The sequence below is a fragment of the Mustela nivalis genome (genome assembly GCF_964662115.1).
Source record: "Mustela nivalis genome assembly, chromosome: 3".
Lineage (NCBI taxonomy): Eukaryota > Metazoa > Chordata > Mammalia > Carnivora > Mustelidae > Mustela > Mustela nivalis.
Window position 1 is genome coordinate 133080423 of NC_139022.1, and position 19309 is coordinate 133099731.

Here is a 19309-nt window from a genome sequence, read left to right on the forward strand (position 1 = left end):
GGTCTTAAACACAACCTTCTAGAGCTCTTCTGGTGTCATCTTCTCTGATGAAGGTGAGCGTTATCTTCAGCCTGGAGACAGTCTCCCCCGCTGCCATGCTGGGCCTTCTCCTGATCCCAGGCTCTGCTCCATCTTACTCACCGAAAGCCCTGAAAAGTCCAGTGGCCCTAAGTCTAGGTTAGGGGTCTGGCCTGGCTGATCGGTTCATTATAGTGTGCGAGCAAACACTCAGGCTTTCAAACTGGGTTCAAATCAGAATCCTCACTTACTCACTGTGTGAAAATAGATACGCCGCAGAGCCTCACTCTAGAAGGTGGAAAATAACAGATAAATTGATGGCAGCTAATTCAACAGGCAGGAGGAATGGGATTTAGCCTGGGGCCTGCACCCATCAGACCTCGTTAAACTTTGGTTCCCTTCCTTCCTCTGAAACTAGGGATCCCTCAGTGAGACTATGAAATTCTGAAGCACAGGAACTACTGCTTGAATCTTGGCCAGTGTCAATCAATGAGTAAAGGTAATACCCCCAGAGAGAAAGCACCGACACGCTGTACACCATCTCCTTCCCTTCTCTTCAGGATGTTTCCTTACCAGCCAGTGTTCACACGACCTTCCACAGATCAAGGAACCTTAGAGTAGGACCATGAATGAGGGCCAAGACGCTGGTTTGGAAGCAGTTTTAATGGAGATGGAAATGTTTATCAACTCAACACAGGTACCCCAAAATACAAAGCAAAATATCATCTTCAGCTGCATAGCAAATATGATTTAAGAATTTAACATCATTATTTGATCACAAGCGTAAATATAAGTCACCATAAATAAATGTAAATTTATTGTACAAAAATCCCCAACAACTCTTAATACAAATATGGTACATTTGACAGTTTCTGAAACAGAATTTTTTTTTTAAAACTTTTTAAAACCTAAGATTTTTTTTTTTCCTGGTTCTTAGACACACACACACACAAATCAAATCAAAGGGAGGCAGGAATACCAGGGAGGAAAGAATATTAAACCTGTTTGGTATTCATAAATAAATGCGCCAGTGAGCTAGGGAAGTGAAATGTCTCTCCTTAAGGTGAAGACCTCCATTTACCAGGGTCAAGTCTCTTTAAGATAACAGGATTCTATCCAGGGGCCAGATTCAGGGTTACAGACGCAGGATGGAGGGGCAAGTTGTTAAAATAGCAATCCCATCCAATGGATGATCCAAATCTCCCCCAAAGCAGTGGGCAAGGATTTGGAAGAGACTCTAGGACTTAATAGCGGGTCATCTATCTGAAAGACCCACTGTCCATACACAGGACTAAAGATTCAGAAGACTCTGGAGCTTAAAGATTTTACCTGGTTTTGGAATGCGGGTTCTATCATATGGCGTAGCCTCTCCCTTCTGCCTTTGGGACATATCCATGGTCATCAAGAGGAATAAACAACAGCAACAACAAATCAGAATAGGAAGCGACATCTCTAGAGAGGGGGATCTGCCAGTTCCCACACTGAGTTGTTCTCCTACCCTACCAATGTTTTCTTTCCTGGCTCAGAGGGAGCTCAAGGCCCAGGCTCTCGATGGAGAAACCCTCCACAGCAGCCATCCTCAGATTTCCATGGGCAACAGAACAGCTCAGAAAGCTCGTGGAAGGTGCAGATTTCCCTACCTGATTCCCAGGGATGCAGACTTAACTGGTTTGGGGGAGAGCCCGGAAATCTGCACCAAATGCACGAACCTCAGGACATCCTGCTGGAGGCCTTCGGGCCACACGTGGTGAGTCCCATCTCTCTCCTCCCTGGGGAGCACAGTGTCTCGCACAAACCTGCTATAGACTGTTTCTGCCCTTCCCGTGAGTTAAAATGGGCCATCTGAACGATGGTAACCATTTCCATTCATCCGCCCTGAGGGAGGGGATCATTGTTGTTCTATTTTCTCTTTTTCCTTTTTGTCCCTGGATTCGGGGAGAGATATCAAATGTCTCACTTTGTATTTTCTCACAAGCTCAGGGTCACAGGCTCCCTTTGAAGAAGAGGAGCTCTGTAATGAGACAGTCATTCCCAACGGCGTCCATCCTTCTCAACAGTCTCCCCATGCGCGGTGGGAGATTCTGCAAAGACTTTGGGTTCTGTTGGAGAAATGGAAGGAGACAGGCGCCTGTGAGAGGCGTAGGCCTTGAAATCTAGGTTAAGGAACACTGGGGATGTTGAGAGCAGAAGATTCACTAAATCCCGATTCACTAAAACAGGACTCCTTTTCTGGAGCGTATCCTGGTATTAAAAACTCATTGACAAGGACTATTTATATTCCTCACCTCCCTGACCCAATACATTTTGGGCTGCTGTTGAAATAACCCCTGAATATTTTCTTTCTCGTGGGAGCTTTCCTTGATGAGAGAGTCTGTGCAGAGAAGACATCCCGAATGTGGTTGCCGGCTGCTGCTGCGGGCAGCACGTGCCTGCCCTTGTCCAGGGCTGTGCTCCCACCATCTGCGGCCCTGGGCACCTTGCTGCTCACAGGATTTGCTTCATGAATAAAGGAACCACCTCGTCATCAAGCTGAGATGGTCCCACAGCTTTCTGTCTGGGCCTGCGGAATTTCTGGCTATGTCAATAAACATTGCTTCCGCACAGCAGGCCGGACCACCTTTCTACCCGAATTCCAGTCAGTGAGACACGGCTGTGAATGTGTTTCTGAGTCCTCTCTAGGAGCGCCCTGAGAGGGGAGTGTGTTTTGGGGGAGTCCAAGGAAGGCCAGAGCCAATGCCATCTATCATGGTGCCAGGACCAGGAAGCTCGTCTTCTGCTTCCTGTGGCTCTCAGCGTCTGGTCCACAAGCATTGTTGGTGGTTGAATCCTCAGCATCCAGAGTAGGAGGAGAGGCTGCCTGGGAAAATGGGGGCTGGGGGAAGAGGCACAGGAAATGAAGAAGCCAGGAAGTGGAGACACGCCTGTCAGGTCGGGCTGATATCTGATATCTTGGGGTACGGCCACGCTCTCTTCTCCATCTCTGAGACTTCACTCTGAGGTCGCACGTGGGCCCTGGGAAAGAGGTCACCATCCGGGAGGAGGTCTTGAGAAGCAACCATGGATATGGGGTGGGGCTGTGAGATGGAGAAGGGGTGAAACTAGGGCTCTTAACGCGGCTGAGGGAAAAAAGAAAAGAAAAGCACATACTGCCCTGTTTCTTTTCATTTTTTTTTTTTTTTTCATTGACGCTATGGAAAAACCACCATGGAGATGTCATGGGACAGCATGCACAGGCCCAGCCCTTGGGAGGCGTAGATGTGTTTGGGGAGGTTCTTATTTGCTTCCAGGCTGATCCCATACGCTGTCCAGCCGGACCCTGCTGCAGGCTGGCCATGGCTTTCTCTCTCCTGCTTCTTCTCCTCCTCCAGGTCAAGGGTCTGCAGGCCTTGCCACCTAGCAGGTGGTGGCCAGGGACTGGTGGATGGGTGGCTGGAAGCAACGCACGTGCTCTACGGTGGAACTGTCTGTCTCCACGGACTTCATGTACTTGTTCAGGATGGCAAAAACCTCATTGTTCAAGATCTGGTACTTCCTAATTCTGTCTGCCATCTTCTTCAGGGGCTGTAGAAGGACAGGGATGTGCAGGTTTGGGGCAGGAGGAGGGGAAAGAGAAATAAAAAGCAAGAGCAAGAAAATGCAGTGAGGTTGGGGTCCTCGGTCCTGAAGCTTTGATGATCATGTCACGCTCTTGCTTACAGGCCTTCTGTGGGTTTCCAGAGCTTAGCAGTCAAATGTTAACTTAGCCATAAAACCCTTTGTGAGTTTCAAGACTTATTACCAGGCTACAATAATCAAAACAGTATGGCAGTGGCATGAAGATGGGCCCATTGATTGGAATAGACAGCCCAGAAATAAACTCTTCCATTTATGGTCACATGAATTTTCACAAGGGGGCCCCAAACATTCAATGGAGAAGGGGTGGTATTCTCAATAATTTGTGCCAGGGTGAAGGAATGGCCAGCAAGCTCTAGGAGGATCTGTTTACAGGAGAGATACAGTATGCTAATCTGCATGTTCTATGAGCTCTGCTAAACATAGCATAGGGCACAATGCATACATCTCTTAGATCACAGGGTGGCTATTTGGGCTAAGAAAGCTTGGGAAGGCAACTCCCCATGGGCATTCCTACCACTGCTTGGTCACGCAGGTCTCTGCATTCCACAGGTCTACACCCTTCTCCAAAAGCTTCCATCACCCCCAGTGGCCTCCATTACATGTAACACAGTGGCCTTGTGTTACATTTCAGCAAGCCCGGTATTCTGGATGATGACATGCTCTACATTAACCCTAACATTGGGAAAACTGGATATCCACATGCAAAAGAATGAAGCTTGATCCTTACCTTATATAATATACAAAAAAATCCCCTACAACAACAACAACAACAAACTTCAAAATGGTTTAAAGACCTAAACATAGGATCTAAACCGTAAAACTCTTAGAAGAAAACACAGAGGAAAATCTTCATGACATTGAATTTGGCAATGATTTCTTAGCTATGATACCAAAAGCCCAAGTAATAAAAGAAAACATAAATTGGACCACATCAAAATTAAAGACTTATCTGCAAAAAGGATACTATTGACAGAGTGAAAGGGCAACGCACGGGATGGGAGGAAACGTCTGTAGCTCGAATGTTGGATAAGGGATTCATATCCAGTATATATACAAAACTTCTACACCTCGACAACAACCCAGTTACAAAGCGAACAAAGGACTTGAATAGACATGTCTCCAAAGAAGACAGACAAATAGCCAATAAGCAGGTGAAAGGTCACTCAACATCACCAGTCGCTAGGGAAATGGGAATCAAAACCAGAACGCGAGAGCACTTCACATCCATTACGATGGCGAGGACCCCAAACCCCAGAGAGCAAGTGCTCGGAAGGCTACGGAGAAACTGGAACCCGCGTGCACTGCTGGCGGGAATGTAAAACGGAAACAGTACGGCAGTCCCTCAAACACGATAAATGGAATTAGCATGTGATCCGGCAAGTCCACGTGTAGGCAGATACCCAGAAGCAATGAACACAGGGGCCGGAACAAGCATCTGTACACCCGCGATCCCAGCAGCGTACTCACAAGAGCCAAAGAGTGGAAGCAGCTCAAGTTCACTGAAGGAGGAGTGGGTAAATGGAACGTGGTGTAGACATATAATGGAACATTACTCAGCCTTCCAAAGGAAGAGATTCTGACACAAACTACCACATGGTGGCCTCAGGCACGTCACGCTTAGGGAAACAAGCCAGCCATGGAAGGATAAAGACTGCAGGACGCCTCTAATCTGAGGTTCCTAGAGTAGTCAAATCCTAGAGACACACAGCGGAAGGGTGCCTACCGGAGGCCTGGGGGAGTGGAGTTAGTGCTTGACGGGCGCAGCGTTTCCGTTGGGGAAGCTGAGAATGTTCTGGAGGGGAGTGGTGGGATGGACATGTACACTGCACTGTCCATGTAATGATGGCTACAATGGCAACGTTTCCGTTTATGTATGTCCTGCCACAACAGCAACACAACACAACACAACACAACACAACACAACACAACACAACACACCCCTTTCAGAGGTAGCCGCTGCTTCCTTCTCCTCTCAGCTGGTCCCGGAGACCCACTCTTTGTTGCAGCCGTTCCCCCTCACGTCTCTGTGCCTTTGCGGTAGCTAGCTATTCCCTCTGGAAGAGCACCCCAGCCTGCACCCCATTTTTGGCTGGGTATTGGCTGGTGGTCATTCTGGACTCAGCCCAAGCATTGCCTCCACAGGAAGCTCCTCTCTGGCCACCCTCCCCACCTGTCCTCTCGGCCCAATTTAGCTCGCCCTTCTCTGTGCCCCCACAGCAGCCCCGCTTACCCCATGGCCACGCTCCTCCCAACCCCGTGCCTGCACAACTTCTGTGTTCAGTGAGCGTCTGTGTGCACGGGGCGCCAGCGTCGGCGGTCTGACCGGCACAGGGAAGGGTAACTCAGGTCTGGAGCCCGGCCCAGGCCTGCAGGGTGACCTGACTCATCCCAGCAGGTTACGAGCAAGTGACTCAAGCCTTCTGACGAGAAGGTCCCTGGCTGCCGAGCATCTTTGTACCTACCCGTGGTGTGGGGACTTGGCCTCTGTAAGCAGCTCGCCCTCTTTTTCAGATGAAAGCCTGCTTGTCAGGCCTGGCCCCACATCCCAGGCCCCAGCCCTTGGCTGCTTACCACATTCTTAATGACCTCATCCTTCCCGTCCTGCCTCTGGACTTTCAGCAGGTGGTAACAGAAGTCAAACAGGTCGAAGCGTCGTTGCTGGCCCAGCAGGACGATGATGGAGCAGCCGGCCCAGTTCAAACCGTCACCAAAACATTGCCTGGGAGCAGGGAGAGGAAGCAGCTGGAGTGAGGGGCCCGGGAGGGTGGGGGAGGGCCCGCATCTTGGGCCAGGAGTACAGGGAGGGAGCGAACCAGTCCCAGGGCCAATCCTCTTAATCTGTAAAGTGGGTACAAGGGAAGATGCGAGTGTATGTTCATTTGTTCCAGGGACCATGGTTATGAGTCCCTCTAGCCACAAAGAGGTGTCAGCCTGTTAGCCACTGATGTAAGAAAAACAAGACAATTTTGCAGGGAAAAGATTCAACTAGTCCTTGAGATCTCTGTGGCTGATTAGAATTCGGATGAGACTCTGTCCCAGCTCTGTGAAGGAGCCAGCAAATGCTTGGGAAGGAAGGACCATCTGAAACCAGAAGCCCAGGTGGCCCATGTAGGCTGAGAGGGTGGGGACAGGGTGTGGGGTGCTGGGGTATGGGGTCTGGAAGTGCTCTCAGTCTGGAGGAGCTCGGCCGACTCTGCCAGCTCTCACCGGCATCCTGGGCAAGTCCAGAGGCTGTGGGGTCATCTCTCTGCTGTTTTTCTATCCTCAAGCAGCAGCTGCAGCCCAGCGGGCAAGTTTCCTTGCATCCCCATCACTTTGGCTAGAAGTACAGGCCCAGCAGCTGCTCTGAAAACAGCTGGCCCAGCCCAGCCCAGCTCCAAAACCACTTCCTCAGGGAAGCCTTCTCTAGGCCTCACTGGCTTGTTCTCAAGAGCTCTTGGCTCCTGGATGGCAGGATTGGTGTCCGCCCAGCACCTCGCACATCATAGGTCTTCCATAAACAGCTGGTGGGCAACCCGCCCTTGCTCCCCATTCTAGTTGAGCCCTGGTAGCCTAGATACTCTTGGTGAGAGGAGACGTGCAAGCTGGGCAGTGAGCCAGCCTTCCCTGGGGGTACTCACTCAGCTGTGAACTCGTTGGTCCCCACGGGGATGCAGTAGACGAACTGCATGGCACTCCAGAGCCGGTGGAACTCCACGCACTCGTCGACGTGCATGACGCCGTTGGTGGGTGGGGGGCCCCGCCAGATGGGGTCTTGCAGGTAGCTCCGAATGCGTGTCAGGATGACCTCGAACATGGACAGGCCACAGCACAGCCGCTCCTTGGTCAGCAGGTCGCCCTCCCGAGCGATGGCGATTTGCTGGGAACAGAAAAGTGCATCAACCATTTATCCTCACCCCAGACCTCACTTTCTACCTCTCACCAGAGATTCCCATACCCCGGAGCTGGCTGTTTCGGGCATTCACTCACCAGTGTGGATATCTTGCCCAGAGCTGGGCACTAACTTTGTAAGTCCTCGTGCAATAGAGGGATCTTGTGGTAAGACTTACCTGGGGCAAGTGAAATCTAGGTGGCATCAAGGAGTAAGAGTCAAACTAAAAAAAAATTTCGTCTACCACATAATGAAATGCCATACACCTACTGCAAAGACAGATGCTACTACTACTAGTTCACACTCGCTGAGTGTGTGTACAATACATCAGGCCCAAATTCCTCACATTGACACCAGGAAATCGGTGCCACTGTTATCCCCATTTGACAGATAAAGAGACTGAGGTTCAGAAAGGGAGCCACTGAGTGGTAAAAGCTAGCCTTTGAATCCTGATAGTCTACAAGTATGGGTTAAATTCTTAAGTGAATATAGAGCAAATTTCAGGAAAGCTTGTATACTACAGTCCTATTAAAAACATCAACAACATAAAAAAATAAAATAAAAAAACCAGAAACACCAACAACATGCAATCACACAGACAAACAAACAAAGCCATATGTGAGGTGTGTGTTTCTGTGTGTCTAAACTCATTTAGAAGGAAACATCAACTGTGGGAGCAGATGGGCTTGGATAAACAGGCAGGATTTTCACTTTTTACTTTAAATACTTTAGCACAGTTGAATGTTCTTCAGTAAGCATACGGTACTCTTAAAATTTGCCACTGATTTTACAGCATCATTTCCTCCCATTAGAAGTCCTCTGACCATCATAAACTATCTCTATTAATAATTTAAACTGGTTTCACATCTGGGTCCTGGTTATTGCATCTCTAATAATCAGATGGCTAGACCAGCACATTGAAACACATTATTGTCTGCATTATGAGTAAAAATGCCTAGGGGGAGAGGTCTCAAAACCACCTGCAAATAGTAGATAGATATTAAAATCTGAGGTCAAAGGAAGGTCTCCAAATCTAGGGACGAAGCTAGAGAAGGCCAGCCTCAGAGATGGAGAGGTCCACGGAACGCTGGCGGGCTCAGCTCCCCAGAGGGAAGTCTCCCCAGAGAGCTCATGTTACAGAGTGCCTGGGAGGGGGGCACCTAACTTTCCCCTGTGAGTTCCCACCCTGGAGCCCCCAGAAGGAGGGCAACCTTTAAATTAATCCACAGAGGGAAATAAATCAGGAAACACAATGCGGGAGCCTGTTAGGAAAATGGGCCAGGAGCTCAGTTGTCATGACAACTATAAACTGAGAGAAGTCCAGGACAAAACTGTGAATTGGGGAAGATGAGTTTGACAATGTGTTTCAAGCATGAAGCAGAGGGAACTCTGATTCATGGTGATGCATCTTGCTTCCCTAGGCAGAGAAAGCTCCAGAGCAGAAAAGAGATCATTCAGGTTGCCACAGGTGGCTAGAAATAGGTCTTTTAAAAAAATCCTGAGCCATGGGGAGCCTGGGTGGCTCAGTGGGTTAAAGCCTCTGCCTTCAGCTCAGGTCATGATCCCAGGGTCCTGGGATTGAGCCCTGCATCAGGCTCTCTGCTCAGCAGGGAACCTGCTTCCTCCTCTCTCTTTCTGCCTGCCTCTCTGCCTACTTGTGATCTCTGTCAAATAAATAAATAAAAAATCTTAAAAAAAAAATATCCTGAGCCTAGTGCTTGATTCTGTTCTTACCAGGCAACACTCTGTGCTGGTATTTGGACCCTGAAAGGCCTCTCCACTCAGAGTGTGCCAGGTGCAAGGAAGATGGTCAGTAAAAACATAAAGGACCCATATTTGTTCTCAACTCATGAATATTCTTCTTTGTAAATTAACACACTGACTTCTGGTTTACGAATTAATCTTGTGTGCATCTAGTTAGTGGAAATCAACCCCCAAGGCCTGACTATCGTGGTGGGGAACTAAAAATTAGCCATGGGGTTTACAAATCTGCAGATAGACTTGGAACTCTTGTGACCTCCCACGACAGCCAACCAAAAAGGGCCCCCGAAAGAACACGTCCAGGGGCTTTGCCATTCCTCAGAAAAGCGTTCACCCTTCAGTTTCTCCTGGGAACTGGAAAAGTAATACAGTAGCTTGGGTCAATATGGAAAAACACTTCCAAAAAGTCATTAAGAAAATAAAAATCTCCCACAAACCCCACTACCTAGAAATGAGGTTTCTTAGGATACTGATCTATGATTTGTGTTAATGTATGTGAGTGTGCCTACACATCTACAGCTAACAATTTGGATCAGATTATCTTGCTTCTTTTTTTCTCTTCAAATAGCAGCAATCTACAAAGCCATTTCCTTCAATATTTTCAGTAACATAATTTTTTAATGGCTACAGAAAGTGGCCACTGACAGAGCTACCATTTATCGAGCCTTCTATGCTTAATGGTTATTTTTAAGTGTTTACAATTTTTCATTATTACAGATAATTCTTAAGCAACCGTCCACGCGACCCTTTTTAAGCTTGTCTCTGGTTATTTGTTTAGGATTAAATCCTAGAAATAGAATTCTGCAGTTGAAGTGGGTACATATTTTAAAAGGCTTTTGCAACATCGTAGCAAACGAGTCTGAAGGAAAGCTGAGCCACTCTGTACCATCCCCTTCTTATACCTTCCCTAGCTCTCTCTTACCAGTAAGGAAAGTTCTCTGCCAACTTGAGGGATGAAAAATTATACCCCTTCTTCTAATTTCCATTTCAGTGATTGCTGGTTAAGGCTGAACACTTTTGCTGTTTTTTAGGGTGTGAGTTTTCTTCCATGTCCTTTTTCCTTTGGGTAGGTCTATCCTTCCCTTCTTGCTTTGAAAAAGTGCATTGAACTGTTTGCAGCAAAGGCCCCCACTTTGTGACTTGGTGTTATATACATATATATTGTGTATGTTTCACATAAAATTTCATCCATTTCTTTTCTGTTCTACTCAGTGCAGGATTTTTCTCTCTTTCTGCCATGCTTTTCTGAATTAACAAGAGAACAAAAAAAGCATCTGTGAAAATAAACGTGGAAATACATTTCTGCATGGAATACTTTGATTACATTTAGTACACGCTGGAGGAAAATGATAGCTCAACAGTCCTTTCTACAATGCCTTGTGTTTTTTGAAAAAAATTTTTTTACTCATTTTTGTTCATCATGACATTTCTGAAAGGCAACAAGGGCAGCAAAGCAGCTCTTAGCCCATTTCACAGGTGGGGAGACATAGACCGAGATATAAGTGGCTAGCCCCAGATTGGGCATCAGTTCAAGTGTGAAGCTGGGACGAGAACCCCTGTCTTCTGACCTCCTGCCAGCGTGTGCTTTCCATGAGACTACCTTAGTGTGTCCCCAAAATAAATGGAAATAGGGCAATACCATTAAAACCTCTTGACTTTAAACTACGGGGCGGAATCTCCCCGTCTTGGACTGAGGTATTATGTAAGTCCCCTACACTCCAGCGAGCTTGGAAGGTAACGTTTTGTTAACTTTTCTTTGGTCTATGGGACGACTAAGTTTCCTTGAGGGCCAGTGATTAGAAAACTGGTACTTCCTTTGCAGCAGAGCGTCTAGGCTTTTGTTTGACCAAGACTCGGCATTTGACAAATTGAGATTTCTATCCGTCCCAAGGAAATTGTGTTCACCAGAACAGGGAAGGAATTCATAGTCTCCTAAGTGGAAACACATGCCAAACCCTGGGTGCGAGAGGCCAGATTCTTGTAGGATGACACCAACAGTGGAGCAGACACATTTCTATGTCGCTGGCTTGGGGGATTTCTCCCTAAAAGGAAATCTTTCGAGGGCTCCTCTGTTCAGCCTCTGAAGGCCAAAAAAAAAAAAATGCACTCTGCAGGGTCTGAAATCTCTCTGTGTTGACTCAAAGAACCCAAATACCACTGAACATGTAGTCACTGTTTGCAGGAGGAAATGGGTGGCACGCAGGTGGTCTGGCCAGGGTTGCTGATCGGGGGACACCTGAGCGGATCTCGTCCTCAATGTGCTCCAGATACCTGCCCTGATTTCTGAGTGAACAGGCTGCCTTCTGCCCCCTGCTGAGGATCTGAGCCCTTCAGGCTCCTCTGCTTTTGTGATGAGAGCAGAGAGGAGCCCCAGAATGGAAGTTCAAGTACAGATTTGAATCCTAACCCTTCTGCACAGTTGGCAAAGGCAGGAAACGGACCACCCCAGCTTGTCTCACCACGGCGCCCCATTTCTTTTTCTCAGGAATTTCTCCCCTGCCCACTTCCCTGGGCAGATTATTCAAGTCACTGTGAACGGAGACACAGCACATGCTTTTGGCCACCTCCCTCCTCTTTTCTCTTCCTTCCTGACTCCTGCGACAGTCTGTGAGTTCTCTGAGGCAGGGGTCCTTCCCCACTTGTCTCCATGTTCAGAACAATACTGGTTTGTAAAACTTAAGTTTATTTTCCAAGATTTTATTTTAAGTAATCTCTACACCCAACGTGGGGCTCAAACTCACAGCCCCGAGATCAAGAGTCATGTGCTTTACAGACTCAGCCAGCCAGGCACCCTGTAAAACTTAATTTTAATTACAGATTTAGCCTATGAGCTTATTCACTTTGGAAAGTATTTGAACACTACAGAGAAAGCTGAAGTCTCCTGACCCAGGAGATCATCACCCCATCACTGTCTCTCTTATCTCTCTTCAGAGGGTCCCGCCATGAGGAACCATAAGTATTATCATGTTTTAGGAATACTTTCACTGGTAGGGTTTTTGTATGCTTTTTTCTCCTAACCACACGTTTACGCTCTGTCCACACTGATGCACCCAGACCTCATCTTTCCTTTCCATTATTATGTACCAAGTAGTCAACGTTTAGATAACTTTTCCACATTTTATTTAGTCAACTCTCTACTGGTTGTCTCTAGTTTTTGCTTTAATGAACAATGCTAAAGTAAACATCTGTGTTCTTGCAGGTGTTTTTCTAGCAAAGATACCCAGAAATGAACTGCTTCTGGTTCTCAGGGCATGTGGAGCTTTAATGCTGAAAGTTGACTTAGCCGAATTCTTCATATCAAACAGGAGCATAACAGATGATTGCCTGACTTCCTTCTTTCTTGACACAATAGCTGATATATGGCGTAGAAGAAAGAACTCGGGCCTGGGAAATAGCAAATCTCCTTCCAGACCCGACCCTGCCACTAACAAGCTTGGTAGACATACTTCCTCACCCTCTCTCTGGGCCTCAGTTTCCTAGTCTGTAAAATGATGGGGTTGGACCAACTGCTCTCCCTCTCAAGTTCCTGTTGGTTCTCAGAGTCTGGGGCAGAAGGGTCCTACCTGGGGGGTCCCCAGCCGCTCTATCAGAGGGACGAGGTGAAGTGGGGCATACTTGGCTTCCAGGCGTTTCATGCGGACCTCCAGACGCTCCCCTTCTGCAAAAGAAACAGCAGAGCAGAAAATGAGACTCAGGGTACCCGGGGGAAACTGAGGAAGGGAAAACTCTCAGGGGACCACTGACTGATCTGTGCTCCCAAACTTGGATGGACTGTGCAGAACTGCTCTCCTTCGTTCTAAAGTGTGATTCAGAACTCACTACAAGGAAAAACGTCCTGGTGTCTGTCCAATGACAGAATTATCAGCCTTGTGGGGTGGTGAGTTCCCCATCATTCGGAAGAGCTAAACCAAGGCTAGACAGGAATGCACTAGGAATGATCTAGAAAGACCAAGGAACAAGGCCTGAAATGTCACTTCCAACTCTGAGATTCTACGAATATTGAATAGCTGCCCAAAGCTTTATTTAACTTTTTCCTTTTCTGACGGCAGATCTGAGTTTATTGGGATTAAGTGAGTGTCAAGTTCAAAAGCAAGTTGGCTATTTAGCTGTTGTTAGTGGTTTCTTACCTTTGATGTAGACTCTAGGCAAGATGTTTTGGAAGGGTGCAGCATGGAGCAAATCACAGACTTCCTCCTGAGACTGCAAACAGAGATGGAAGGAAAGAAAGGAAAAACAATTTTTATTTTATTTTATTTAAAGATTTTATTTATTTATTTGACAGACAGAGATCACAAGTGGGCAGAGAGGCAGGTAGAGGCAGAGAAAGGACGAAGCAGGCTCCCTGCTGAGCAGAGAGCCCGAAGTGGGGCTCGATCCCAGGATCCTGGAATCATGGCCCGAGCAGAAAGCAGGGGCTTTATTTAACCCACTGGGCCACCCAGGTGCCCCAACAATTCTAATTTTAAACCATGAAGGATTTTCATTCCTAGAACTTTGAGCACCATTGTCAGCCAGGGTTCGAATTCTGGCTTCTCCTCTTACTAGCTGTGGCACCTTGGACAAGTTGCTTAACCTCTCTGAGCCTATTTGTCTGCAAAATGAGGACCAGAAGAGTACTTATTTAATGAGATTTTGTAAAGATTGAGTGAGAGAATGCATAACCTTTTAGCATAACCTCTGACACATAATGAGTGTGCAATGCACTTCCATTATAATCTTATGAAGAATCTGTGGAGGATTTCACATGAGTGACAGAGGAATGGAACAGAGCTGGTGAGCCCAGACTGGGCTGTGAAGCCTGTAGGCTCCAAGTAGGTGGCTGGGCCCATCTGCCAACCCACCCTGTAGACAACCAACTACTGAGAAAAGAGAAACCAAAACCCAGGACAGATGGGTTTTGACAGTGACTTGTTATGCAAATAAAGTGAGCTTTACAACCACTTGAAAAGAAGGAAACATCTGGGAAGGACAGGCCTGGGGGATAGAGTCTAATGGGCTGGCTGTCCCAGGGCCAGTTTGTGATCACTGGACTTCAGAACAGGGGATGGGGTAAGGGGACTTAGAGAAGCCACTCTCCATAACTCTTGGTTTCTCTTCCTTAAACTGTGGGGATTTGGACTAGGTAAGATCCAGACTTCATTCAGCTCTGGCACTCTTGGATCTGAGAAAATCAGGATTGTGAGTGCTCCTGGCTTGCCTTCTCCAGACATGGGTGGAATGCGCTGCCCTAGAAATCTGGAAGGCTGGCCGCTCATGGTGGGGAATCTCCAAACTCCTTTTTCACTCTGGGTCACTCCTTAAAGTGAGGCTAGCAGAGCAAAAACGAGTGAACCCTTCAAAGGGCCCTGCCTGAGTGTCATGCTTAATATCTTAGCCAGAGGGGAAATTTTCCCTCCTTTTTAAGCTATGTCTCTCGTAACCACTAAATCAAATAATCTGGTATTGATTGCTATTTCTAAACATGGGCCCTTGGATTCATCATATAATCTATAACTTGGCTTACTGGTCGCGATATTCTTTAATTCACTAATTACACTGATTGATTTTCTTTTTTTTTTTTTTTAAAGATTTTATTTATTTATTTGACAGAGAGAAATCACAAGTAGATGGAGAGGCAGGCAGAGAGAGAGAGAGGGAAGCAGGCTCCCTGCTGAGCAGAGAGCCCGATGCGGGACTCGATCCCAGGACTCTGAGATCATGACCTGAGCCGAAGGCAGCGGCTTAACCCACTGAGCCACCCAGGCGCTGATTGATTTTCAATGATGAACCAGCCTTGCATTCTGGGCAGAAATCTCACATGGTTGTGATACATGATGCTTTTAATATATTGTTGGAATTGATTTGCTAATATTTTGTTGAGGATATCTACTCTATATTCATGAGAGGCACTGATTTGCTGTTTTCTTTTCAAGTGTCTTTGATCTTGATAATAGGATAATGCTGATCTTGTAAGATAAATTGGGATGAGTTCCCCTCTATACTGTATTTTGGAAACAACTGTGAATTGTTATTATTTCTTCCTGAAATGTTCAGGAGAATTCACAAGTGAAACCATCTGCATGTGTAGTTTTCTTTGTTTTTTGCTTTGTTTTGTTTTTAAATTAGAAATAAGATTTCTTTAATAGATGATTCAGGATACCAATTTTTTTCTCAAGTGAGTTTTGGGGGTTTATATGTATCAAGGACATGGCTCCTTTCACCAATCCCAAACTCCAGACTTGGCTATCCGGTTCCTTGCTGGATATCACCACTTGGATATTCCGCACCTCATTTCCAAAGTTGACCCTTTCCCCACTTCCTCCCTAGGGTTCCTCTGCTCACAGAAACACATGACCATCTCCTTACCTGCCCAAGCCTAAAACCTGGGGCTCACTTCCTCTCTCTTCTTCACTTCCCATAACCATTAAATCCTCATGTCTCTGGCTTCTTTCCACATTCCTTCCCACTGGCTACTACAACACTCTGAGCTCCTTTATGTGTGGGGATGCTGTTTCTAATTTTGCCTCTAACATCCCCTAGGATGTAACAGTTTCTCAATAATTATTGATTAATGAATGCATATTTGTTAGCTCATATTTTTCTTAGATGAATAAATTTATTTAGCCACATATTTAGCCTCCAAGTATGAGAATACCATTACATCCATTCATCCAACAAATACTGGTTGAGTGTCTGGCACTGTTCTAGGCTTTGCAGATATGATGTTGAACACGTTAGACTGGATCTTTGCCCTCATGGAATTTATGTTCTAGTTGATAGAGACAGATAAAAGCAAGCAAACAAATCAGAAAAGTTCAGATAGTGATGAAAGAAAACAGGGTAATAGGCTGCTAGAGAGGACTGGGAATGAAGGAGGGACTGTTTGAGGAAGGGTGATTAGGAGAAAACTTTGGAGGGAGAGACTTTTGAAAGATAGAATGAAGCGAGGGAACCAGCCATGCAGATATGAGGTCAGAGCATTCCAGTACAAAGGCCCTGGGGCAGAAAGTAAGCCAGAGCATAGTATGCCATGCTGGGAATCACGGTCTAGACTGAGGCTCTAATGATAGGGAGGGACCACTTCATGTGGGGTCATAGGCATGGTATGAAGTCTGGATTTTCTCCTAAGTGCAGTGAGGAACCATGGAGGTATTTTAAACAGAGGACTGGTTATGATAGCTTTGCTGACAAGTCTTCCATTGTTTCCTCTTTTCTTCCAAAGATTTCAGTTGTCCCTAGAAATTTCTTACTAGAGAAGCTGCCCATTGCATGAACTTACTAGAAAAGTTGCCTGTCACATGAACTATCAGCTTTCTATTTTATTAATGTAAATAAAATTGACGTTGGGTGCCCCCTTAGGGGATGGAGGAAGGAAGAAGCTTCTGGGTCCTCTACAACAAGAGCAAAGTTGTTGCTTTACTCATTTTACAAGATGAGCTTCCCTTTCAGATTTCTTTGGGAGGGGCAAGAGTGTTCCATTTATCCCTCTCTGCATATACCCCTGTCCTCCAATTAACAACTGTAGGGGCAAGGGGAACTTCCTTCTGGCATGTACTTCCTGTGTGTTCTCTACCTCCTAAAGCAATTTGTTGAAGGTGAGAAAAGACAGAAGAATGTGCTTTCCTAACAGAGGTGGGAAAGCGTCTGCCTGAAAGGTCCTAGAGGATGAGCTATGTGGCCATTTGCATAATGAGGTGGCTATAAACCCTGCAACACCTTTCAGGGAAGGTATCTGTTTGGCATTCCTTAGATGAGGCCATTGCAACTGATAAAAATGTCCAGTTTAGAGCACACAAAGGCTTGGGTCAGGGAACCCAACAAGCCTCTGTCGTGGGCATCTACGCTAATGGGTCAACCTCCTCCTTACCTAATTAATCTCTAAGGATCCACATTTGGCCTTCCACTGTGCTCAGGAACCCATCCAGCCCTTGGCATGTGAAGTGCCTGGAGAGTGGGTTTCTTCCCCACATGCCCCTGGCTCCTTCTGCTGCAGCCGTAACTAACAGCTTTTGTTATCTGAGTGTACCATCTGTGCTCCCATCATAGAATTTTTACCTTCTCTCTGGAAGGCTCCCAAACCTACCTCTTGCCCGCACTCCCTTTGCTTAATAAATTCCCACTCTTCTTTCAGATCTCAAGTCAGCTACCATTCCTTCAAGGAGACTTTCTTGACCCCCTCAAGAAAGGGGGGGGGGGTTCTGAGCCTGGGGAGGTTACTTAGGTGTCCTCAAAGAATCAAGTTCTTTTCCTTTCAACGTTTGAACTAAATTTTTTTTATACTTTATCCTTGCCTACCCATGACTATTTGATTAACATCTACCTCCCCCTACTGGAATGTAACCTTCACGCAGGTAGGGACGATGTCTATTTTTGACTATATTTTAGTCCCAACAGTGAACCCAGTTAGATGGCAAATGCCCAGTAAACATGCACAATGAAAACTTAATGTCTGCAGCATATAAGGGAATTGAGACTTAGAACAGCATCTCTCTTGTTCTAGGATGTGGGCCCATCTTATGTGGGCCTGCATGTTTCCCTTTACTACTAATCAAAGTATTTTCTTTTCAGTTTTATTGATTACCTTGTGTAAATTATATGAAGCATTTTAAAGAAATGCTACAAGTGGTGGGATTTGCAGGTGTTCTTGATTTTCTATTCCTCTCTTTTTCCCTGTTTCCCTCCCCCCTACTTTTTATTTATATACTGAATTTTCTACATTGAACATATATTACTTTTAAAAAATTGATTTGAAAAAACTCTGAAAGTAACTACTTTTTAACTTTAAAATATGGAGCTATGGGGGTTTTGAGCTGGCATTAGATAGAAGGAAATGAATTCCTAGCATGCCACATGGTCTAGCAAGGAATAAATATCTGCATAAATTTAATAACGCAAACAACACATATCGTGTATGCTTTTGCTTTGTTTTCTTTAAGCTACACTGAAGGGTAAGTTACAGATGCAGAAGAAAATACAAATGTTACAAAAATACAGCTTTGAGCACAGAGAAGTAAAAGTATAGCTGACACAGGGTATGAGTTTGTGGAAGTGTTAGAAGTGAAGTTGGGGATGTTCGTTTCCTCATCTTGTACAGACAGGAGTCAAGATAGTAAATACTGTTACAATAAGAAGCCACAGTGGTGTACGTATATTATCTCTGATTACAACAGAAGCAACAGAGGTAATAAGTAACAATCAAATATTAAAAGGAAGTGAGGGGAGAGATGTAAATGAGCTGAAATCTCATCTTTCCAACAGGGGAGTCAGTAAGTCGTGTCTAGAGCTGCCAATAAGAAACAGAAGCCATCCTCCTATTATTAAGCATCATGGAGAGAACGACAAGATCTAGAAATAGAAATGATGAACACAAGTTGCCTTGGGGGCTGGGATACAGGTGGGAAGAGGTGCCACGGGGCTTAGAATGATGATTCTCATCATAAGCTCATCTGTATTATTTGATTTATCATGTCAATTAAGAACAACTTAAATGGAACAAAATGAAGAGGTCGGATTAAATGGTCTCTGAGGGTCTTTCCCTAGAAGCGAGAACCTATACCAACATAATTGCTTCGTTCTTCAGGGAAGGAGAGGCAATGAGCACTTACTGAACACTAACTCTGTGCCAGGTGCTTTGTGCCTGTCATCTGCTTTGCACTCCAGAATAGTCTAGGAGGTAGACTTACGGTTTCCATCCTTCAGGCCAAGGCACTGAGACTCTCGGGGAGGTGATGTTTCCTACCCAGGCCCATGTGGCATTAAAGAAGCAGTAGGGCTGACAGGATTAAGGGCAAAGGCCACTTCACTTTGATACCCATGGTTTCTCCTTGACAGCCCGTGTGGGCAAAGCCTGAGGAAGTGTGGATTATTTCCCCCCTCAAGATACATATGCACGTTGGAAAAAAGAAGTAAAATTATCAAAAATAGAAACAGGAGAAGATTACTTAAAGCCTCATCACCTGAGAAACTTCTTAGCCTCACTCATATCTGATAGGATCATATCATTTGTTGCTGTATTCACTGGGCTTTTAGTCGTAGCTACTAACGTTCCTTAAACTTAAAAAGTTG

At 45.9% G+C, this 19309-nt stretch overlaps 1 protein-coding gene across 4 annotated transcripts in view; it reads right to left on the reverse strand.

Annotated features, from left to right (window-relative positions):
- Positions 1–662: 662 nt before the first annotated feature.
- CYFIP2 (cytoplasmic FMR1 interacting protein 2) overlaps positions 663–19309 on the reverse strand; it is a 124791-nt gene continuing 106144 nt past the window's right edge. For all 4 annotated transcript variants that reach the window (XM_082725025.1, XM_082725023.1, XM_082725026.1 and 1 more), the window contains 5 exons: positions 13393–13465; positions 12829–12923; positions 7254–7492; positions 6205–6352; positions 663–3579 (listed from right to left, as the gene is read on the reverse strand). In XM_082725025.1, the coding sequence (XP_082581151.1) occupies positions 3412–3579; positions 6205–6352; positions 7254–7492; positions 12829–12923; positions 13393–13465 (723 nt within the window). In that variant the 3' untranslated portion in view covers positions 663–3411. The remainder of the gene's footprint in view (positions 3580–6204; positions 6353–7253; positions 7493–12828; positions 12924–13392; positions 13466–19309) is intronic.